General features: G+C 34.6%; 1 protein-coding gene across 4 annotated transcripts in view; it reads left to right on the plus strand.

Annotated features, from left to right (window-relative positions):
• Positions 1–26378, plus strand: part of lrp1bb (low density lipoprotein receptor-related protein 1Bb) — a 631192-nt gene that overhangs the window by 463034 nt on the left and 141780 nt on the right. For all 4 annotated transcript variants that reach the window (XM_087268160.1, XM_087268163.1, XM_087268161.1 and 1 more), the window contains 6 exons: positions 4726–4860; positions 7608–7737; positions 10164–10290; positions 10409–10560; positions 10867–10991; positions 11113–11484. In XM_087268160.1, coding sequence (XP_087124286.1) covers positions 4726–4860; positions 7608–7737; positions 10164–10290; positions 10409–10560; positions 10867–10991; positions 11113–11484 — 1041 coding nt within the window. The remainder of the gene's footprint in view (positions 1–4725; positions 4861–7607; positions 7738–10163; positions 10291–10408; positions 10561–10866; positions 10992–11112; positions 11485–26378) is intronic.

Raw genomic sequence — 26378 nt, forward strand, 5'->3', positions numbered from 1 at the left:
AATCAAGGACTGAGCCGAAGCAAAATGAATGAATGAAAGTTTTTACAATAAAATATTATTATTATTATTATTATTATTATTATTATTTTAAATTATTATTGTAAAAAACATGCATTGCCTTCCTTACACCCACACATTAGTGTTTTTTAGAACAAGGGCTTGTTGTCATCCTTTGCATTATTCTCTTTGTGAATGAGGTTAAATTGACAGCGGTCTCTGATGTGAGATTATTCAGCTTGTTTCAGGGGAGTGTTTGTGGTGACAAGTGGTATAAATTAAGTCAGCATCAAGAGGGCAGTCCACATGTGATGGCACCAAATTATCGCTCTAACAGTCATTTCCATTTACATGCAAACACATACGCATGCATTAGCACACACTGCCTACTGTAGTCATTCAGATGTGACCTGACCTTTCCTTCTCCTGTAAACTAACAACCAACAAACACTGGGCTGAAAAATACAGTCACGCTGATGCTGAGGATAAGTACACAGATGGTGCAGGGTTTTTTGTCAATGAATTTATAAATGGATATTTAATATGTAATCTTTTGTTTAAACCCTTATAATAATAATTAAAGAAATAATAAGAATAATAGTAATAATTGTTGTTGTTATTATTATTTTAATGTAATAGAAAAGATCAGAAGAAATTAATATTATTGACTGACATCCCTGTAAAAATGTATTTTACACAACTAATTTGTCTGACAGTTCAGTTACAGCGCTATTAGTATTATTATTATTATTATTATTATTATTATTATTATTATTATTATTATATATTTATTGAGCTAGTTTTATATTATTAAATATAATATTTACATGTATATTATTATTATTAAAGTCTATATTATTGTTATTAATTAATTAATTAATTGTATTTTTAGTTCTATATTTGTAAACGTAATAAGCACGGTAACAAGAAATCTGTACAAATAGTTTTGTAATTTATTAATTAATAATTTAATATTTTAAATTTAAAAACAATTGCCTGAGCCAATAACAGTGCTATTATTGTTGTTCTTGTTGTTGTTGTATGTACACTGCAGTATAGTCATATAATTTAGTGTTATTAAATAATCAATTTAGCAAGATATTAATTAGGCATAAGTATACAACTTGAATGGGGATATATATGTATCCTAAATTAATAAAAAAATAAAATATAATGAAATAAAATAAGTGAAATTAATGAATTAATTAAAATAAATATATAAATAAAAAAATAAAATAAATAAAAATAAATAAGTACACTTCATTCATTAATAACAATAAAAAAAATTTATATTAAATTAAACAAAACAAAATTAAAAAATTAAAAAATAAATTAAAACTCAATGCATTAGCTGACTAGGTCTATCTATCTTTCTATCTATCTATATTTTTTATTCAATGTGGGTTGAGAATTGCTGACCTCAGCAGCAGGGCAATACAGGCAGATGGTCAGAGAATCTCTATGCAAATGCTTTCGCCTATAAGCCGAATGAGCTCATCTCAGGTTAAGAAAAGCCCAGTCCGATTCAGCCTATGACAGCTGATTACACATGCATACCATTTGCATGTTATTAAGAGGCAGCTTGTTGGAGCATGAAACAGATGAGGGTCTTCCAGCTGGCTTGCTGTCGCGTGTATGAGAGATCCGCTAGCCGAGTGTGAATTCATAATAACAGGACGACACCAATAAATCATTACTCTCGCCACAAATACCGGTTACATTTAAAGAATGATTCTGTCAAAGCAATCTTTTAGTCATCGCTAATTATGTTTGATTTGTTTGCTGCACAGTGTTTTTATGTGCGCTTTGTTTGTTGGCTACTGTAGATATTATCGACTTGTTAAGTTTGACATCACACATCGCAGTTTCTTAGTCTAAACATTCTATCAGATGCCAAAAGTAAATGAATTATATAATGAATATCAAATGATACTAATATACATGCTGTAATACAGTAGTACTGAATGTTTGTAATGTTTTGTATTAGTATTATTAGCATTATATTAATTATAGTACTATACAACTAGGGTGGCGCAGTGGGTAGCGCTGTCGCCTCACAGCAAGAAGGTCACTGGTTCGAGCCTCGGCTGGGCTAATTGACATTTCTGTGTGGTGCTTACATGTTCTCCTCATGTTTGTGTGGGTTTCTTTCGGGTGCTCCGGTTTACCCCAAAAGCCCAAAGACGTGGTATAGATAAATGGGGAATCTACATTGGCTGTAGTGTACAGTATTTGTGTGTATGAGAGTGAATGAGTGTTTCTCAGTGATGGGTTGCAGCTAGAAGGGCATCTGCTGCGTAAAACATATGCTGGATAAGTTGGCAGTTCATTCCACTGTGGCAACCCCCTGATAAATAAAGGGACTAAGTTGAAAAGAAAATGAATGAATGATTTATACAACTAAGTAATTCTATTACTTAGTTTTTATATTATTATTGTAATATTTATATTCATGCCTGATCTATACCAGCCAACATGCCATTTTTCCTGCCACCCTCCCGTTTTGATATTTTTCATGGGAAACTCTCTTGTAATTTGTATGGACCAATCTAGTTTCCAAAAATCACATTTTGTACATGTTGGTCAAGTTGTTAGGTCTGGTATAAGCTCATCATCTCACACAATTGAAAAAATATTTAAATCTTAAAGCATATTTTACCTCAATCTGGCAACATACGTTACAACCAAATGTTATGGTCTAATCTCAGATGTGTCAGACAGCTATTTAGCTCTTATAAATATTGAAATATTGGTGTCCAGGATGCAAAAAGCTACAATATAGAGAATGTAGTGAAAACTGTGATTTTATAAAAGATTTACTTTCATTAAATTCTCAGTTCAAATATCCAGAGGCTTGGACCTGACACTTTAAAGGTGTAGTCTCATTTTAAATGAAAATTTACACTCTATTTACTTTCTCTGAATTTTTTTTTAAAAATCTTAATGGGTTTCTTTTTGTCTGAAAAATGTGGGAAACCATTGACTCAAAGAGTAGGAGAAACAAGGGTTACAAACACACTGTAAAACCCAAAAAGATAGGGTAACTCAAACTGTTTAAGGAAACTGAGTGCAACAAACCATTTAATTTAAAAAACTAGTACAAATGAGTACTATGAGCTTAATCCATTTAAGAAAATGAAGCAATTTGAGCACAGTAAAAGCCAATAAATGAAGAGAACTTAAACCTGCTGAGCACTGTAAAACCAAATAAGTTAAGGCAACTCAAACAGTTTGAGTTTAAAAAAAAACTAATCTATGAGTACTTTGAACTTCATTTTAGTTGAAATAATAAGATCTTTAATTAACTCATCTTTAACACTAAGTTCAAAATTAATTTCAATTGAGTAGAATTAACTTTCAGTAAAATTTGAGTTAACTACACTTATTTTATTTGATCAAATTGACTGTTGGGGTTTACAATACAATTTTTTTCAAAATATGTTCTTTTAAGAAACTCAAAGAGGTTTGTTACAAGTGAAGGTTGCATAAATGACGGCAGAATAAAATGTTTTGATTGAACTTTCTCTATCTTTCTGAACATTTCTCTTCAACGTGATTTTCACTCAAAAAAATTATATATATATATATATAGTTTTGCTGCTTATTTAAATTAAGCTGAAACATCACAGTTCTTGAGGTTTTTGAAGGGACAACTTAATTGTTTATGTTCAATCAACTTAAAGGGCATCTGTGATGAAAATCAACTTTTGAAAGCTGTTTGGATAGAACTGTGTGTAGGTATAGTGTGTCCAAATTAAAAACACCAAAACATTTGTTACAACCCTCTGTGATCAGCTCTACCTCAATAATTAATATAATAAGTTCAAAATAATTTTAGAATAGAGCATACTTGTAATAAAGAGAGTAAGCCACTGAAATCACCATGGTAAACCTATGTGTGTGTGTGTGTGTGTGTGTGTGTGTGTGTGTGTGTGTGTGTGTGTGTGTGTGTGTGTGTGTGTGTGTGTGTGTGTGTGTGTGTGTGTGTGTGTGTGTGTGTGTGTGTGTGTGTGTGTACTGCAAACAGCATTTGTGTATGAATCATCATGTCAGAAAGGCTTGAATAAACTTCACCAATAATACATCAAATAAACTAACTTGGTGTTTTTGAGTCATGACATCACTTCAGCTTCATCTGTGTCTGTCTATCACTGACTGCTGTTTATCTGACATATGAGAAGCAGACACGCACGTTGGAGCGGTGGGTGGGGAGAAGCATTTAAGCATTTAAATGTGCATTTACAGGCTACAAAACAGCAACACTGTACTCAGACACCAAAATGGGTATAATCTACATTATATAATAAATAATCTGATGGGTTTTTTGAGCTGAAACTTTACAGACCCATTATGGAGACACCAAAGTCTTTTTTTTACATCTTGTAAAAGAAGTGAAATTGAACAGAATTAGCATAATTGATTTGCATTGAGACAAGATGAAGGAATTGGTTGGAACCCAGTATTTTTTTCTGTGCTTCTACCACCTCATGTGTTTTTGACCATGATATTTTTGCTCCAACCCTAATCAAACAGAGCTGATCCAACTAATCAAGGTGTTTAAGACTACTCTGGACTGTTAAGCAGGTATGAGTTGGAGGTGGTTAGAGCTAAACTAAGCAGAGCTGTGGAACTTCAGGAATTGAGTTTGAGATCATGGATGTAAAGTGTCTTGAGATGAATTTATGTTGCTGACTCTGCTCCTAATGAAACACATGCTTCTTGATGCAGGAAATGATACAGTTTACTGGACAGACATGGGTTTAAACCGGATCTCCAGAGCCAAGAGGGATCAGACGTGGAGGGAAGACATTATCACCACTGGCATCAACAGAGTGGAGGGCATCGCAGTTGATTGGATTGCTGGTTAGACACATTTTGACATCAATTTATTATTTCAATGCTAGTGTATTTTAGTACTTTTTAATAAAGTTCTTCATTAAATAAACATTTATTAAGCTAAACAAATTCATAAAAATATGAGTTTATAAACAATGTCTTATTCTGATTTACTACAGGCTGAACGTTTGGCAGCAATTGAAATTTTGAGCCAACCACTGCACTTTAATTACAATCCAAACAAAGATTATTCATGCATTAGTTTGGGGAGGTTGTTACTTAAGACTAGAATGTCTAATTTCACAACATGATTTAAAAACATAATGGTCTAAATTTAGCTTTGTGAAACATTAAAAAACATACCTATTAAAACAGAAGTAGACATGTTAAGAGAAAATACTAATTCTCCCTGAGTGCCACTTAATAAACGGTTGAGTTTGTCCATATTTTACCCAAATTATGGTTAACCCAGCATTTATGGAGTGCATTACCATACAGTCAATCATCACTGAATTATAATAACAGTGTAAGGGGTATAAGAGTTCACAAAATTCAAAGTTCAGTTCTATATGACAAAGTAGTCTCCTGGTTTTATACAGCAGAAATAAAGACATGTCCTTGATTTGTACAATAAATATTATTTTTAATAAAACTAAAATAATAAAACGTGATCTTTTCTTTACTTTGGTAAAGAAAAATACTCAACCCATTTTCTTGGGTATCTTAGCAGAATATAAAACAATAATGCTATAAGTTGCTATACTATTGCTATAAGGTTTTCTGGACTGAAATAGGGCTCAATTAATGAAAACAGTAAAAATAGTTCTAGACAGTGCTGGAACTTCTGTTTTTCTTGCATATATATATATATATATATATATATATATATATATATATATATATATATATATATATATATATATATATATGTATGTAAATATATTTATATATATATAAATATTACTTAATAAATGTGCTCTATAAATGTGCATTACGTACTTACTTAACTTACTTACCTAAGTGCTTAGGCTTAATCCCAGTTCTATATATTGTTATCAGAACAATGTGGCAATGTATTCTAGCACTTTTCATTAAAGTTATTTGTTAAATATCAAATAAATATTAATAAATATTTAAAGATTATTAAATATGGTTTGTCCATATTTTACCCTATTTGGGGTTAACTCAGCAATTATGGAGTGTATTACCATCCTGTCAATCATCACTGAACTATAATAACAGTTTCAGGGGTGTATCGATAAAGTGTCCATGATTTTTACAATTAAAATTATTTTTATTAAAACTATGATAATACAATATGACCTTTTCTTTACTTAGGACGTGGATGGAGATATACTCCATTCAACCCATTTTCTGTGGTTTATTAGCAGCATATAAAACAATAATAATATAAGTTGCTATACTATTGCTAAGGTTTCAGGACTGAAATGGGGCTCAATTAATAAAAAACAGTAAAAATTCCTGATTGTGCTGGAACTTCTGTTTTTCCTGCTTATAATAATAATAATAATAATAATAATAATAATAATAATAATAATAATAATAATAATACATTTTATTTGTAATGAGCTTTTCTCAAACTCAAAGCGCTACAGAACAATAGAACACCAATAAAAAACATAAATTACTAAAATGCACAAATAGTTAACAATGTCAGAAATCCTTATAGATTAAAAGCAATAATAAAAAAGTTAGTCTTAAGCAATTACTTATGCCCAATCAAAGTTATATTTTTTTTATTCTATAATTTTATGTTATCGGAATGATGTAGCAGTAAGCTCGTAACTGTACTGTGTATTTAAACGGTGGCCATATTCATCTATGTAAACACAACATTAATGATATACCAGACACTGTAAAATGTCATTCCTTGCCAGTAGACTTTTTTTAACGGGATATACGAGTGTCATCAAGTGACAGATGTGAAAGTATGATGTGAAACTTTTATACAGGAGTTATTATTATGGATTATAGATAGCAAAATTTAGCTTTAATTGAAAATTGTTATCTTTTTAAAAAAAAAAGCAAAACATGAGCATAAAACACAAACGCCGTCATTAATGTATTACAACATATGCTTGTTTGTTGTAAAATTCTTAATAATGCCAAAAAATACTTAAATTTGCATGTCTTCTGACTTGCATGTGTAGCCCTGTTGCCTTTGTAGCTGCAGTATTCTGGTAATTTTTTAACCCCTTGGTTTCTTATGTGGTCCTGGAAAATCTCAAGTTTCAAGGGCTATTTAGTCCCTCTGCTTAGCCTTACGCCTTCAAGCTAAATATAATTGGGTAAAGGGAAGGGCTAAGGGGTGCATTGGGATTGGGCCTTACTTATAATAGTAAGCTAATTATTTTCAGTTGTTTTCAATGAGAGCACCACATTTTTTTTGCAAAAACGCATTGGTGGACATACGCCCTAAGCATGTTCTTATGTTTTGGTAATTACATTCTTATTAATAGCCATATTCCACTAAGATTGCCCAGCGTATGCATTATTTGTACAGAAAAGTGGCACTGAGAACATTATATTTCCCACTCTTTTATTATACTAATATTTATTATCCAAATAACCACTGCAAAGTGTTCCATTTGTAATGCATATCAAAAGCTTCATACTGAAGAGTTCTATAAGAATATGTCAGTACACCTGAATAGTGTGCATATGACCAATAAATGCAATGTAATATGATCAAATTTAAATTGTAAATGAGTACTTTCTGTTTGTTTATGTCATGCATTTATTTATTACACCAGGTAACCTTTACTGGACAGACCATGGCCTCAACCTCATTGAAATCGCTCGCTTGAATGGACTCTACCGGTCAGTTGTAATATCAGAAGGACTGGATCAGCCAAGAGCCATTGCAGTGCATCCACAAAGAGGGTATGTCAAATGCCTCCAAGACAGTGCATGAGTTTAACATTTTTTGCTGTTCAGTAATACATCTTCTGAAAGAGTTTGCAAGTTACAGAGTACATTTTAGGCAACTATGCAAGTGCATTAGACCAGATAATAATGAGCTCTTGGTTAAGAAATGAGATGCAATTTAAATCTTTGAAGGTCAAATATATTTTACGATCTGACTAGGGTGGTTTTGCTGACAAAATTAGCTTTAAAATGTCTTGGCCTCCACTAATGAACCAAATTAAATATTTAAACCCAGCAGATATGCATCTCTATTGAGGCGCAGACCCATTTTGTAGTCCATTACTGTTTTGTTTCAGCAATTAGAGTCAAACTTTGCAGTCTCCATTTGTCTGCGTTTTGTCTGTGCTTGCCTCAAGTTTGATGTTTACACCCTGCAATCAGAATCACACACCGAAAAAAGAGGTTTTCAACATAAGAGTGCTTTAACCCATCTCCCATCTATCTACTGACAGCAGACAGCATCAGGATGGGGATCTTCTAAATCCCAGACATCCAAAAAAAAGCCACCCATTCAAGCCTAAGGCTGTAAAAGCTGTCTTTTCCTGTTCCAGTTGAGTCGAACTTTGAATGATGTTTCTTTGGTAGTGTAACAACCGTTATACACTTTAAAGGAGTAGCTCACCCAAAAATGAAAATTGTGACATCTTTTACTCACCATCTTGTTATTTCAAACCCATAGAGCTTTCTTCTGTGGAGTATAAACTCAGAAATTCTGTGCAGGTTTCTCTTTTCCTTGACGTTTTATAGTGAACGGGGAAGCTTTCAAGCTTCAAAAATGATGTAAACAGTATCATAATAGTACTTTATATCTCTCTTACCAAACAGCTAAAACTCTAAGTAACTTATCAGTTGGATTTGAAATGTATTACCAATTGAATGAGATGATTTAGTGAATGGATTAAATTGTAAAGGGTATTTTGTTCAAGATTTGTAGTTATTTAATTAACAAGATGTTCATGAGTCAATGTCAATATGTCAAGGGATAAGTAGTTTTGACAAAACATGATCAAGACTAGAGATGCATGAGTCATTTGAATCACTCTGGGGTATTTTTTATACCTTGAAATGATTTTTTCTACACAAATAAGAAAAGTCTGGAATGACATTATGGTGAATCAAGGATCCCAGAGGTGTATTCTTCATCTGAACTCTTCATGTAAGGTTGAAGTATGGACATGTGAAGTTTTTAATCAATCAATTCAATGAAAAAGTTCATGTTTCATAGATCTCTAACAAATATGCCAAGGTTTTACTGGGCTGATGTCTAGATGTATTCAGTAATACACCAGTCATAAGCAGACTACTGTACCTTTGGATAGTTAAAACAATCTACACTATTGTACTGTATGTTATATACGTTTAAAATGATATTAGGGTGAATAAACAATTATTCACAATCATAGTAAACAATTGGCCAAATTTATTATTAATTGTTTTTTTTTTTTCAAAACTGTTCTTTAAAGGTCTCTATGAAATGTATGTTTGATTTCAATAAAGTTTAAATCTCAATCTGTAATTATGGGGTTGACCAAAGGAGTTAAATCTAATATGCGGCGCGTTTCTTCAGTTGTTTGTGTTGTGACCCGTTTCAACATTTTTTCTGTCAAATTGATGAAGATCATCTCTTTACTTGCTGGTGTTTTTGGTAACTGCATGTGCTTTCTTAAATTGCAGCACATTAAACTCTCTTGGCTACCATACGAAAGGGTCGATGCAGGTGGAAAACACTCATAAACAAACAAAGGCTCAAAACACAGTGAGGCAATACAAGAACATTTTTAGACCTTAACACTGCAGTGAAACACGACTCAGCACTGGATGAGTGTGTGAGTGTTGTAAATATGGTCCATGTAATTAATCATGTAATCAGCTTCATCTGTGTGTGTGTAATCAGGAGGTAAACTGGAACTGGTGTGTGACTGCAGATCATGATGGGATATGTAGGTCGGTAGAGTGTTTTACAGCGATCCACAAAGGCTACATCAGAATCAGAGAAGTTTTAAGTAAGGGGTAACGTGTGTTGATGACAACCTGCCCATGGCAATATATATTTACTGATGAATGAGTAATTGGAAACTTTTGCCCCTGGGGTATGAATAATTTTGGGATTGACTTCATTATCAGTAATATACAAGTCATATGCAGACTCATTGGATACTTTTGCATCTTTATGGAAGTGAGGTTTAAAAATCAAATCACATGATACATTACAAATAGTCAGTTCAAAAGCATAGTATGTTCACAGTGATTCATGCAGTACTTTTTTAATAAATATGCCAACATGTCATTTTTGCTGAACTGTTTCTTTAAGATCGCTGTTAAATATAGAATTGTTGAATTTGTAACCAGGACCTTTTTTTTTTTTTTTCCCCAATTAACAGTTATTTATTCTGGACCGAGTGGGGTAAAAACCCTTGCATAGGCCGCGCTCGATTAGACGGATCAGACCAAGTGACTCTGGTCAGCTCTGGCATCGCCTGGCCGAATGGAATCACCATTGACTATGAGGTAGAGCGACATGATGCAACTTCCCACCACTCCACTCACTCTCTTTTCTTCTGATACTGATAAAATGGAGCTGCTCAAAGGGAGAGGCGCTGATGTGCATTTTCAAATTGCTTTCTAGGAAAATAGATTATACTGGTGCGACGCCCGGACCGACAAGATAGAAAGGATCAACCTTGAAACCGGGGAGGGCCGAGAGATTGTACTGTCAGCCGCCAATGTGGACCTGTTCTCTGTGGCTGTGTTCGGGGCTTACATCTACTGGTCTGACAGGTAATTTATTATTTTACTAAGTGCTACACTCTCCAAAGTGGCCCAAGGAGCCAGCTGCTACAGTCTCAATGGATTAACCCCTTCTGAGCAAGGTTATTATGAGACCTGCCGTATGTTTCTGTCATCTCCCAGGCAGACTCCGTTGGCCTTATGTAAATAGCTTTTACCGTAAGTCATGAGCAAGGTGACGCTTTCTCTTGGCTTTGTAGCTAAAGTAGTGTTTTAATGAGTCTTGCTACTTTTAATTAGATAACTGCCACCATTACACTGATGTCAGATTCTCTTTCCATACCTTTCCTCTGGCAGAGCTCATGCCAATGGATCAATCCGCCGTGGATTCAAGAGCGATGCCACCGATGCTGTCACCATGAGAAGCGGCCTTGGCGTCAACCTGAAGGATGTGAAAGTGTTTAACAAAGGCCGGGAGAAAGGTTGAGGTTTCAACTTAATGAGTTAATTTTATTATGTCTCATATGTTACATGACTAACCAGATTTAATCTGAAAATCTCAGTGTGCATACAGTGATGCCTTTTGTATGCTTTCGCATGCAGGCACCAACCCATGTGCGAGAAGTAATGGAGGTTGTCAGCAGTTGTGTTTTCACTTGGGCAGCGGACGGAGGACCTGTTCTTGCGCTCATGGCTATTTGGCCGAAGATGGCTTTGCTTGCCAAAGATATGGAGGCTATCTTCTGTACTCTGAAAGGACTATATTGAAAAGCATCCATCTATCTGACGAGAGCGATCTCAACTCCCCATTACAACCTTTCGAGAATCCGGACTACTTTAAGAATGTCATTGCTCTAGCGTTTGATTATCGGCAAGAGAGTTCACCGCACAATCGCATATTCTTCAGCGACATCCATTTTGGGAATATTCAGATGATCAATGATGATTGGTCTGGAAGACAAGTCATAGTTGAAAGTAAGTCCATTTGGTTTTATGTAATTATTTTTTTGTGTGGCCATTGTACTGATGCTGACTTATAGTTGACAATGAGTCTTTTAAAAGTTGGTTAAATTGGTTTTATTGACTCATAGTTGAAAGTAAGTCTAGTTGGTTTTCATGTATTTATTTTTTGGCTGACAATTGGGATGAATCTGACATATAGTTAACCCAGACTCATTCTAAAAACGTAGTCCAGTGGACATTTTTGGAGACCGCGAAATACGTCCTGGAAGGTACGTAATTTTGCAGTTTTTGTTTTCGCGAAACCACGAGAGGCCGCTGTGTGTGCTTTTTCGTATCTCAAACGTCTCTCGTAAGTGCCGTTTGCGCCCGCGCTGTTCTCGCGTAAACCCAGCAGAAGCCCCTGTCGAACGACCGTCTGTCTGACTGAATGATTGACTGTGTGACCAGCCAATCGGCTGACCCACCTTTATCCTTCCCTAAGCCCAACCAATTTTACTGATTGACCTACCCACCCGCTTACTTCCCTAAACCCAACCAACAATTTACAATAGCCGTCCAGAAAAAGAAAAGCCCTCGTCTGATTTTTACTACGCTTTCGGATTTCACTTTTTCACTTTATTTTTTGGATTCTGTTTTTGTCTTACCTGATTTCTGGAACCGATCTTCCCCGGACTCGAACCCAGTCATTGTTATTGTCCTCAGCTCCTCTCAGCTCCTACACAATGAGCTAACTGAACAAACTAGTTGCGACGGGAAAGCCCTCCACACGGAGGTAAGCTGTCAGCCGGTAAGTGCGAAAAGGAACGACATCACACCACCTTGTAGCATTTGCTTAAAAAATTAAATGCAGTCATACGTACCTCCGGCTACATAATTCGCAGTCTTCAGAAACGTCCACAGACTACATTTTTAGAATGAGCCTGGGTTGCTTATAGTTGACAGTGAGTCTTTTAAAAGTGTAAAAGTGGTTTTATTGACTCTTTGCTGACAATCTAGTGTAGTTGGTTTAATTGGTTTTATTGACTCATAGTTGAAAGCTAAGTGCACTCTCGTAGATGTTAGTAAATGTGGTTAGTTTTAGTGTAAGAAAATGTCTATCAAGAGGTGTTGCTACAAATTGCTGCTTGTTCCAGAGTTTTGCTTTCCGTAAGATGATTTTTTCTCAAAATGTTAGTAATTAATTTTACTCTTGTTGTCTTTGCTGATGCAGACTCATAATTTACAGTGCATTTACAAGGTTTAATTGAGTCATGGTTGACAGTCTGGTGTAGCTGGTCTTATTAGTTTCATTAACTAATAGTTGTGGAGTATGTACAAACTCATAGTCATCAATCTGTCTGCCATAGTCATAAGTCTGTTGTTGTTGTTGTTGTTGTTGTTGTAAATGCTTCCATGCTGAAACCAATAATTGATAGGCTCGTAGTTGGTTTTATTGACTCAAAGTTGACGTATACTTTCTATTCTAATCTAGCTGTTTTTATTCATACTAGATTGATCACCTGTTTTTTTTTTTTTCACCAACAGTTGAAGAGTAAGTATAGTATCAAATTGCACGGTTAGTTTTATAGTCAATAGTAAAAAAAATAGACACTAGTAAAGTCTAGTCAACAGTCTAATTGATTTTACAGTCTAAATTAATCTAACTGATTTTACCGACTCATAGTCAGAAAGTATATAATCAAACTGTAGTCAATAGTAAGTCCAGTTGGCTTTTTTAAATTGTAGTGAGCAGTAAGTTCCGACTTATACAGTAGTAAACAGTCAACTCTTGCTGGTCTAATTGGCTTTATAGCAAAAAGGTAAAGATTTATAATTAACAGGTTTAGATGGGTTTTTGACATGAAGTCAAGAATAAGTACATACTTAAATCTTGCAGATCTTATTGGTTTTATTGCTGATAGTCATAGAATAATTGCAAAATGCAAGTGAACTGTAAGCCTTGTTTTTTTCTTCTTTAAATCAATGAGCAATGTTTTCTTGTAGTTTAATTGTTTATAAAACAGAGTTATTTTCTAAATATGCAGTACTTTTGCACTTCACTACAGTTTTTATGCAACAATGGACAGTTGCATCAATTAAATGTTGAAAATATTTGCAGATGCAGTACAGTGAGTGGGAGTACTTAAGGACAAAAAATAAAAAATAAAAAATATATAATAAATGTATCGTTTGAAATGGACTCCTATTATAACAACAATATGGTTTTAAAGATATGTTTATTTACACACATAAAAAATATAAACCGAGTAGCCAGATCAAATGCAGGCCCACTTCCAGATTTAAATCACGGAGGCTGCTTCTGAAATTAGTGAGAGTGCTCAAGCCTTAATCCACATCTGTTTTGACATATGATAGTTTTGTTTGGTCTATTCTTTTGGTTAACACTAATTATTGCATTCATATGCAGATATCATTCTCAAAACTTGTGGGGATTGTGTATATGTAACCGTAGGTCCTTTTAGCATAGCATAGAAAATATCTATTATAAACAGTGTTGGGTAAGTTACTTTAAAAATGGAATAGATTACAAATTACTGGCTACAACTGGAAAATTTTTATCTGATTACATTACTAATTACTTTGTTTAAAAAGTAAGCACATTACTAATTACTTTACTTTGAAGTTAATTTTAAAACGTATAAAAATATCCCTACAAAAATAGCAAATACTTCAGTAATTTAATATTCACTGAAAAACATTACAATGGGTTGATCACAGCAGCTTGACATATTCAAAAGAGATGTTTCACCCAAAACTCAAAATTCTCTCATCGTTTACTTGTTCAAAACCTGTTTCACTTTTTTTAGCACAAAAGAAGACATGAAGAAAACTGGATACCTGTAACAATTGACTTTTATTGCATGCAAGCACTGCGGTGTTTGGGTGTTCTGTTTCTGTCTGAAGTAATTAGTCTACCAAAATGTGTATATTCTACGAAGTTTGAAGCTGATCTGTCAGTTCTGGTCACGTGACTCATAGGTTCAATCTTGTGCACATGTTAAATACGTGATCCCAATATGCATGATGCAAGCCTCAATTAGAAATAATGAGGTTTTGCGCGCAAAATATGCGATATTTGAATGCCCCCATAAGCAGCTAGGCTTCTCTTTACATTCAGAAGATACCCTCACTCCCGATCCTGCACTAAAATCCAATTTAACCTGTTTAGGCTGAGTTGCACCGCTGTATTTTTGGACGCCAGTGTTCTACTTGGTAACAAGTATTGTTGTAGAATGCTCTCTGTTTAAGTGCTTGAGCAAGTTGCTGGCTGAGTTAAAAGCAGTCGAAAGTTCTTTAGAAGCTGGACGTAGACTAAATTTCACAGCAATCTTTTAATTGTTTTACGCTCAGTGAAATCAAAGTATTATCTGCATTTCCTCTTAAGGAACCAAACACTCGACAGCAGCAGCACATTCCCCAGCTATTTCCAGCTATAATAAGCTATTTAAGCTTAGTATCTGATGTTGCAGTGGAAAACGTTTTTTAAAAGAAGCATTTTTTTTCTTCTAAAATCTAAATTTGTAATGTAACTGTAATAACTGTAATTAACTGTAATTAAACTACACAAATGTAAAATGTAATTTGTTACATTGATGCATTCCCCAAATATGTAATTGTAAAAGAGTATTGTGTTACTGAGGAATGCTTTACACCCAACTTTGATTATAAATAGCAAAAATCAAAATTTCCATTCAGTGCAGAGCTCATGTCAGAATCTAACTGTGAATTCATCTTCATCCAAATCCATGCAAGTTTTGTTATATATCCTGTTGTTATAATAATAATAATAATAATAATAATAATAATAATAATAATAATAATAATTATAATTATTATTATTATTATTATTATTATCAATATTATTATTATTATTATTATTATTATTATTATTATTATTATTATATTATTTCATATTATTGTTATTGTTATTAGTATTATTATTATTTCCTATTATTGTTATTATTATTATTGTTATTATTATTATTTCCTATTATTGTTATCATGATTATTATTATTATTATTATTATTATTTCCTATTATTATTATTATTATTATTATTATTATTATTATTATTATTACAAACATTGGCAGTTACATTCCAAATAGCACTGTAGTCGAAGAATAAGTTCAGACTTATAGTAAACAATAAAACTTGTTGGTTTTGTTGTAAATGTTTTTAAAATGTGTTTAGATTGGTGTTTGAAAAAAGAAACCCTGCTAATTCCTGCTTGTTTAGAGAGTTTGGCTAGCTTCTTGATGATCGTGAGCGAGAGAGAGCCAGAAATGTTGCTTTCCCAAATGTTGGCATTTGTTTTTGGTCCTGTCATCATCCTGATGCAGACTCATTGCAGTGACCCGCATGTTGTTTAATGTTCTGCCGCTAGAACCATTCCAGCCTCTTAGCAGCCATTTGTGAAAGGCCATTTGTTGGAAACCATAAGTGGCACTGCACTGTGATGTACAGCAAGGCCTCGATGCATCCAGCATCTAGTAAAAGTGTTGTAATAGCTGCCTCCATTTTTCTTCAACTAAATGGGACCAATTTAACTGTCAAAAAAGATGTTTAAAACACTGCATCTTTTTCTGTGTCTCCACCCTTGATGGATTAAAATCGCTTGTCTCATTTCCACCGTCCTCAAACTGTAACCGAAATACGAATGGAAGCGCAGTGATATTTTTCAAGATTCTGCCTGTCACTGTTGTTGGAGAGTTCAGAATATGGTTATTGATTTCCTCATATATGCTAAATACAGCAGACGTTTCAGCCTCGATCGATATCCATGTCTGATGGTGACCCACAATGAAAACCTAATATGCCTAATGACTGTGTATTATCCATTTACAATGTAATGAGACAATCATGCCAGTTTTTAAATCACCCATGTACAACTTGTGGTGCACTTTATTTCAGATGCTAATATGCACATCCTAATTTCAGATTTAGAACTCATACAAATATAATTTGGTTCAAATGGCAAATAATAGGAACGTTGCAATGATCTAAATGTACTCAAGATGGCTTTTTGTTTCTTGATTGTTAGACAAGCAGCAGTAGTGTAAAGTAACTAATTACAAATACTCAAATTACTGCACTGTAAAACTCAACACTGTAAGTTAAGGTAACTCAAAACATTCGAGGGAACCGATTGCAACAAACCATTTAAGATCAAAAACTAATCCTAATGAGTACTACTACTGTGAACTTAATCCATTTGAGTAAATGAAGCAGTTTGAGCACAATAAGGGTGCTTTCACACCTAGACTTTTCTTTTGGAACCTGTCCAGTTTGCCCAGTTAGCACGGTTCGTTTGGCATATGTGAATCCAGCAATCATGTTGGGATCTGCGCCAAAAAAATCACTCCGAGATCGCGTGAATGAGGGGGTCTCGGCTCGATTAAAACAAACTCTGGAGCAGATCGAGTGTAGAGAGAAAGCGATACGATCCGAGCCTGGCTATATTACAGTGTTTTATTATTATGTAATAGGCATACGGCTAAAAGAAGAGAGAATTATGAGGAGGGTGGGAGGTCATTTCAGGCATCTCAAGTCTCCCGGAAGTTCCAGGAGTCTTCTGCAAATGCACAGAGACTCCCGGATGCCCGCAAACAAGGGATAATCTCCCGGAAATCACGCGCCTCAGTCCCGGTCCTCAAATATGATGCGCACCCTTCTCACCCCTCCCCACCGCATCCCTTCTCGCTCTTCAGACATGTCGCGCACCCTGTCAAACACCACCAAACCACCACCCCCCTCAGAAGCTACTCAGAGCGGGGCTCTGTAAAATAAACCATGAAACTCTGACCAAAGTGAGGAGAGTTTACTCACACATGACATGACTTAGCTATTTTGGTCTGTTTAGAAACTTTGCCGTGTGAAAGCGAACTGCACCGAACAAAGAGCAACGATGTAACAATTAAAATCTCTGTTTCGGAACAACTGAATCGATTCACAGGTGTGAAAGCACCCTAAAAATTCAATAAATGAAGAGAGCTCAAACCAACTGAGTACTGTAAAACCTGATAAGTTAAGGCAACTAAAACCGTTTGAGAAAACCGATTGCTACAAAATATTTGAGTGAATAAAAAACTAATCCATATGAGTACTGTGAACTTACTTTATTTAAGTTGAAGAAATTAGGTATTTAATTAACTCATTACCTTTAACACTGAGTTCAAAACTCTTTTCAAATGAGTATAATTAACATTCAGTAAATTTTGAGTTAACTACACTCTTTTAATTTGATAAACTTGACTGTTTATCAACTTGACTGGTTTTACAGTGTGTAATCGTTTGTCTCAAAAATTCTAGTTTCCTAAGTAGTTTTAAAAATGTGTACTGTTTCTTTCCTTAGAGTACATTTTTAGTGCAGTATCAGTACTTTTACTCCACTACTTTTCGATAACCTGCAGTCACTACTTTTTTCTGTTTATGGTGATCAGAAAAAACAGTCCTGTGATTCCTGTCCAATCAAATCGCACATAGAAAGTAAATCGCATAATACTGAACTACCTTAAGGCATGGGCTATTAATAAATGCAGCAAACTGTTTGGAAGCATTAAAAGCGTCCTCGAAGATGTCCTAGAGTCTGTTTAGACTTCATGTCACTGATGAGAAGATGGCGGATGTTTACTGTAGTACGTCATGATTTGCGATCCTGGAGTATGATGTGATCCTAGATTAACATCTATTATGTTGATCCAGGAACATCATTTTTGTCAAATGCAATCTCTACTCCTACACCCAGCCCTAGCTGTAAATTTTTAAAGCATCCGCTGCGTAATAAATATAAGTTGGCGGTTTATTCCGCTGTGGCGACCCCAGATTAATAAAGGGACTAAGTCGAATAGAAAATGAATCAATTAATTAATGATTTGAATGTTGTTCCAGGATCAACATAGATGTTAATCCAGGAACATGTCCTGCTCGGTAAAATCAAGTTGGCTGTTTAACTGTACGATGACTGAAATGGACTTAAACAATAGCCAAATGCACTACAGAATGTTACGTTTACACACACATCCACAAATTACATGTAAATGCATCAGCTTTATACTGCATAATACTCGCTACTCTTAAGTATTTTTGAAAAAGCTACTTTTAACTCATATTTTTAGTAATATTCACAACAGATACCTTTACTCTACTTGCACAACATTTTTGGGCAAGTAGTGGTACTTTTACTGGAGTATAATTTTTCAGTACTCTTTCCACCACTGGCTAGCAAATAGGAATGTTACTACAGAAAAATGTGGATTTAGAAATTTAGTTTTAGTTATTTCCCTGCAGAATGTACTCATGCTGTGTGTCCACTGATGTGTTTTTGCTTCAAAGAAATGCAAGCACTGTTCTAAAAATCCTCAGCCCTGAGTGTTTTTGCAGCGCTGCGTTTTTTTCAGTTGGTTGGTTTGACACAGTATCCCCTCTGTACTGTTACAAGTTTAAAGTCTTTAGCAGATATTTGTTGACGGTTGTGTGGTATTGTCCTGCTCCTCCTTCACTGTGATTGGATGGCTAGCTCAAAAGTGACACTGATGATTTTTTTAACTTGCAACAGTAGAGAAAACGCTGAACACTCAGTAAAACGACATCTCAGCACCTCACTACATACAGTTGAAGTCAGAATTATTAGCCCCCTTGAATTATTTGCCCATCTTTTATTTTCTTCCCCAATTTATTTTTAATGGAGAGAAGATTTCTTCAACACATTACTAAATATAATAGTTTTAATAATTAATTTCTAATAACTCATTTATTTTATCTTCGCCATGATGACAGTACATATTATTTTACTAGATATATTTCAAGACACCTTATACAGTTTTTTAAACATTTAAAGGCTTAACTAGGTTAACTAGCAGGTTAGGGTAGTTAGGCAAGTTTTTGGTTTGTTCTTTAGACTATTGAAAAAATATATAGTTTAAAGTGGCTAATAATATTGACCTTAAAATTGTGTATAAAATTTTTTAAACAGCTTTTATTCTAGCTGAAATAAAACAAATAAGAGTTTCTCCAGAATAAAAAATATTATCAGACATTCTGTGAAAATGTCCTTTCTTTGTTCAACATCATATTGGAAATATTTAAAATAGAAAAAATAAATTTAAAGGGGGCTAATAATTGCGACTACAACTGTAAATGTGGCTCTACCATTGACAACAACAGGAACAAATGCTCAACTCAAGAAAAAATGCTTTTGTGGACACACTGCCTTAGGGCTGATTTGTACTTCTGCGTCAAATGGATGCGTATGGTCCATCGCAGCCTTCGCACGGTCGCATAGCCCTTGCTGTGGCTGACGCCGACACTGATGCGCACCTCTCAAAATTGTAACTACATGTTGCAACAATGCATAGTTCAAACTCTGTAAATGGTCAGCTTGGGTGGTGCTGAGAGCCACAAGCCCGATGAAACGATTGTTTACAAGGTTCGAGTCCTTTTGCTTTTGCTTTGTGTTTACCTTATGGCTAAAGTTGTTGCACGTCCGCCGGTTCTCCCCACTGAATGAGAATATTTTAGCTAATTGTAGCGTCCAGAATAAACAAAACACTCGTAAACAAACTCAAAACAGATGAACAATAAAAACCTACTGCCAGCAAGTGTTTAGAAAGTGTTATTGCAGAGCAACACAAACAGCATGCAGAAGTATAAATGCTTGACTACACGCAAGGCAGGCACTCTGGGTCACGCCGATCACTTGACCCAGAAGTATAAATCAGCCTTAATGGTCCAAACTCTATAAAATATTTACACACTGTATGCTAAGACACAGATCCCCACTGTTGAACCAATTGCCCATGGAGATTCACCACATTTCGTGCAGACGTTTTTTACTAGTTTGCATTATAGTTTAGATATTGTACAAATGCAATATTTCAGAAATAAAGTTCAGAAAAAGCAGCTTCACTTGCTGTAGCTGAAAGAGTTGTTCCTATGACTTTCATTTGGTCTAAGTTTCAGCCACTATAGAACAACTCACCTTCTTGCAATGTCAGTGAAAATTGGAATGTTTGACTGCCAGTTGAAGGAACACTCTATTTCTTTGTAAATAGTCACCTAGAGTTAAACAGTTTGAATTGTATTCTTTTTGTACCCATTCGGCTGATTTTTCTAGGTCAGATGGGTACAGTTGTACCTTAGCTTGGCATAAACCATTGAATCGAATTAGCATCTTTAACAAATATAGATTAACAAATAGCATCTTGGTCTTAGTACACGTTCTAACTACAGAAAAAAACAAGCTTTAAATAGGGAAATTATCAAAACGTTCTCTTCGTTTTTGTATTTTTAGCAAGATGCTAATAGTCTAATCCAATTCAATGATTTATGCTAAACTAAGCTAAAAGTGCTCCCGCCCAGACTGGGATTTAGACAGAATGCATTTAATGGTAAAACTCAACTGTTTAACTCTAAGCTAAATGAGCATATTTCCAAAAAAAAAAAAGTTGCTTTAAACAAGGTTTGTCAGATAATAAAGGTGTAATCCAATAGGTGTCCGATAATTAATATCTGAAAGTTTTCTTTATCTTACCATCCCCTGGATTGTGCTTCAGAATATATGTAACTTGTGAAATATGATTAAAAACTGCTCCTTTACTTACAATATATTAGGTAAACTTCAAACTGGACTATACAGTGATTTTGAAATGCAGAAATTGCAGGTTGTTTTCTATTTTTACCTCCACTGTTGATATTGTAATATGCTTGGATTTTAATAGCCTAAAAGCTTAAGTTCACAAAAATAATGTAATGCAGGTTTGCAACTAAACAGGGTAATTCAATTATGACTTTACGGTATTTATTTATTTATTTATTTATAACACTATTGGATGCAGTCCTTGTCCTAACAAAACAGCAGGAATAAAAACGTAATGTCTCTTTAGTACTTAGTAACCCAGCTCATTTCACATCGCTTAGGGTAATGGGATCCAGATATACTTAGAAAGCCTCAGTGCTGCATGATTAGTGCTTCTATCCACTTACAGTACTCTCCAAATTCCCTTTTAACTAACCTCATGGCTCCTTGGGTATTAGGCCTTTTTTCATATTTCACGTTTGCCTAATTTTCTATCTTTATCCTCTTGGTGACATTTTAAAATGGGTTCGTTCTGATTCAACCTTGCCTCTGTTTAAAATACGACAAAATATCATCAGTATCACTGAGTAACTGCTTTTCTTCTTTCTTGTTTATTTTAAGGCATTAACTACTTTAGCTGATGCTGTTGGCACCTGTTAAATGTCACGATTCTTAAATCTCTGACTACTAAACTTGCTATTTATGCACCAATTTAATAGCAAATATAGTGTAATTTAATTAAACAACGGCACATTTTTCAGTTAATTAGACTAAAATGCATGATACATTTCTACTTGTTTGATATTTTAAAGTCTGTAATTAAAATTAGCTTTTCTTTTTTGTCACCTTTCAAAGCCTAATGAACCATTTAGATGTTTTGATGAATCATTGGAGACATTTTTACTCAAAAAGTGCACTTGGCCATTCATCTGTGCTTTTCATGGCCCCACTATAACGTTCACATAGATATCCTCTTGCTCCATCGATTTGAGCATAAGTACCTCAGCCGGAGCGAGCGAGAGAAGGATGTTGACTACAGGTTGAAATGAGGTGCTGCTTTTGATGGCGTTTCCACACTTGAGCTCACTCTCTTTTCCAGAGATGAAAGCCAATCCCCGCCACCTCGACTACATGCACACAAACACACGCGTTCTGCCACCAGGAGAGGGTGAGGACGTTAATAATCCACATTTCCCTAATTAAGTCATACATCCCCTGTTAATTACTCCCTGGCCTCTCTAACAGTGTCTGCAAAGGCAAGCTGTCAGCCACTTTTTATTGTGAATGATTAATTAGTGATGGATTTCTGCAGACTGTTAATAAAGAATTCTGTTAGATTTTTCAAAGAGCTTGCCTCAGCCAAGTGTTTAAACACAATTGCTATTTCTCTGATGATTTTCAGACATGACAGTAGACAAAGACTAACCGTTTTATAATGCTCAGTGAGATGTCGCTTTGATTGATTAGGGTTTTCATGCTCACTGAGTGATTTTAATGTGAAAAAAGGAAACCAAAAGTGCTATTGTATTACTTTTTTTTATTTGCAATATCAAGGTTCTGCACAGTAGCCTCCACAAAAGAAATGCATAATTAAACATATTAAATAATGTGTATCGGAAAATTCTGGGTTAAGTTTTATATTTTAGGTTTGATGGAGAGAAAATATTGTCAGGTCAGTAGATAGAAGTCTATGCCTGGTCTCTACAAAGTTTTATGTGTACAAAAGTGCGCACACTAGGGCTGCACAATATATAATTTCAGCATCGATATACAAGAAATCTTTCCCAGAGATGGGTTTTGACAGGAAGGGCATCTGCTACGTAAAAACATGCTGGATAAGTTGCCGGTTCATTCTGCTGTGGCGACATCAGATTAATAAAAGCGACAAAGCTGAAAAGAAAATTAATGAATAAATATTGAAGAAATCAGTATCAATATTGTCTAAGAAATTGTGCTGTTTGTAACTTTAACAACAACTAATTTTATTGAGGTATTCATGAAGCAAAGACTATGCAGTATTATTTATGAATTTGATTATTTAATTATGTGCCTGAATACTGTTAGGCTCCTCAGAAAACAGTAAAACACTGTATTTTTATCTTTTTCTTTTTTCTTTGTATTTATTTATGCTTGTAGATTGTTTATTATATTTCATCATCCCGGTGTATCTAAAATAACAAATTCTTTCCAACTAGAGATATTCAAGTCATCTGGTGAAATTGTATTCATATCGCTATATATATTAGAAAAAAATTACACGAGTAGCAGTGTAATAAGACTGTATATCAGCACAGGTGGGAGGTGAAAAAAAGAAAATATAAAAAAGAAAATCAAACACGGAGAGCCTAAAAATCCTTTTCTATGAGAATCTACTTTTTTTCACAACTGCACTGACGTCAGAACAGCAGAAACCATTTCTAATTCACCAGCATCATTATAGAGCTAGTATTTGAATGATTTGCTTGCGTAATGTCTAAAGAGATGACAAAACACATGATTTTGCTCAAATTTTAGGATTATAAGGCTAAACTGCATGAAATGCCATCAGTCTAGAAACATTTCCCAGAATTTCTTTGTTGCAATCGGGAGATCACAATAATTATTCCCAATAAAGCCATAGCAAACCAAACACTACCAGATTACTATTGTGTTGCGATAAGGAAAAACACTAAATGGATACGGGCATTTCTTCTTTCTTTCTTTTTACTTTTTACCGAACTAGTCTACAGTAACATAAACAGGACACTAATTGAAAAAAAAAAAAAAACAACCAAAAACAACCAAAATGTAACGCAGAGTGGCCAACACAAAATGCATACTTTTGAAGTCAGAATTATTAAACCCCCTGAATTATAAGCCCCCTGCTTATTTTTCCCTAATTTCTGTTTAACGAAAAGATTTTTTCAACTCATTTCTAAACATAATAGTTTTAATAACTCATTTCTTATAACTGATTTATTTTATCTTTGCAATGATTACAGTAAATAATATTAGACTAGATACTTTTCAAGAAACTTCTACACAGCTTAAAGTGACACTTAAAGGCTTAACTATGTTAATTAGGTTAACTAGGCAGGTTAGGATAATTAGGCAAGTTATTGTATAACGATGGTTTGTTCTGTAGACTATCGAAAAAAAATATATAGCTAAAAGGAGCTAACAATATTTAACTTAAGATGTTTTTAAAAAATCAAAACTGCTTTTTTACTAGCCGAATTAAAACAAATAAGACTTTCTCTAAAAGAAAGTATTATCAGACATACTGTGAAACATTCCTGTGAGAGGCAATTGCAGATTAGGAAGGAAAGTGGAGACTATATAGTAGAGTTTTTAGTCGTTTCTTGAAGACAGCAAGTGACTCTGACGTTCTGATGCAGTTGGGAAGTTCATTCCGCCAACTGGGCAGATTGAAAGAGAGAGTTTGGGAAAGTGATTTCTTCCCTCTTAGGGGACGTTCAATCACTGAACGCAAGTTTCTGGAGAGCACATAAATCTGCAGAAGTGAGAGCAGATAAGAAGGAGCAAAGCCAGAGGTCGCTTGGTAAGCAAACATCAGAGCTTTGAATTTGATGCGAGCAGCAACTGGCAGCCAGTGCAAACGGGTAAGTAGCGGAGTGACATGTGCTCTTTTAGGTTCATTAAAGACCACTCATGCTGCTGTGTTCCGGAGCAGCTGAAGAGGTTTGATAGAGTTAGCTGGAAGCCCGGCTAGTAGAGAGTTGCAATAATCCAGTCTGGAGAGAACAAGAGCTTGAACAAAGAGTTGAGCTGCATGTTCAGATGGGAAGGGTCGGAGCTTTCTGATGTTATAGAGTGCGAATCTGCACGATCGAGCAGTTTTAGAAATGTGGTCAGAAAAGTTTAGTTGGTCATCAATCGTTACTCCAAGGCTTTTCACCATTTTGGATGCAGTAATGGTTGCCCCATCCATCTGGATTGAAAAGTAATGGTGTAGAGTCGGGTTGGCAGAAACTTCAAGCATTTCCGTTTTCGCGAGGTTAAGCTGAAGATGATGATCTTTCATCCAGTGTGAAATGTCAGACAGGCAGGCTGAGATGCGAGCTGGAACAGAGGGATCATCAGGGTGAAAAGAGAGGTATAGCTGGGTATCATCAGCATAGCAGTGGTAGGAAAATCCATGTTTCTGGATGACTGGTCCTAGAGATGTCGTGTAGATGGAGAAGAGAAGTGGCCCAAGAACAGAGCCTTGAGGTACCCCAGTGTTTAGATGCTTTAGGTTGGACACATCTCCCCTCCCAGACACCCTGAATGACCTGTCAGAGAGGTAAGATCTGAACCATTGAATAACAGTGCCTGCAACGCCCAGTGACTCAAGCGTAGATAGCAGGATCTGGTGGTTTACAGTGTCAAAAGCAGCTAATAAATCCAGCAAGATGAGGACTGATGATTTAGAGTCTGCTTCAGCCAGTCTGAGATTCTCCATGACCTAGAGCAAGGCAGTCTCAGTTGAGTGGCCTTTCTTAAAGCCATATTGCCATGTGGTTGTTTTGAGTCAGATTATATATATATGTATATATATGTATGTATATATATATATATATATATATATATATATATATATATATATATATATATATATATATATATATATATATATATATATCGCAGAATAACAAAATATTGCAATGTTACATTTTTCAAATATCGTTCAGCCCTAGCATACAGTATGTGCTGGAGTGGCTCTTTTCAAAGTCCTGGGTCTTCACCAACATTATTAAATTCTCTGTATCACATTTACTTTCTTTTATATGATCATTAATACATTTAGATGGTTTATTTTTATTATACATATAATTGCATTAATTGGAGACAAGCAGAACGCAGCTAGTACTGAGACAGTTGTGTGTGCACCTTGTTTGTAAGAATTCAAACAAAAGGCCTGTATTCACAGCATGAGTCTACTGCATGAGGGAAAATGAAAGTTTACAGTGTTTCAGTGACAACATACTGCATTAAACTACTGAATATAACATTGCATATACCATTAATAATGCAGTGGGTATCTGATAATGTTTTATCAGTAAAATGCCATGTTTATATACAGTATACTCAGCGAGTGTGCAAGCATATTTGTATTACATAAATCTAAAATGTCAGCTTGAAAAACATAAATATTTGTATTCTGGATTCAGCATTGCCTATTCAAGCTTATTTACTGTAAGTCAACCATCTCAGTTTTATACAGTACATTTTTGTTATGTTTTACCATTTGCCTTATTATTATTATTTTATTATTATTATTATTATTATTATCATCATCATCATCATCATCATCATCATCATCATCAACAACAACAACAACAACAACAA

Source organism: Danio rerio, chromosome 9 (assembly GCF_052040795.2).
Source record: "Danio rerio strain M-AB ecotype USA chromosome 9, GRCz13ab, whole genome shotgun sequence".
Classification (NCBI taxonomy): Eukaryota; Metazoa; Chordata; class Actinopteri; order Cypriniformes; family Danionidae; genus Danio; species Danio rerio.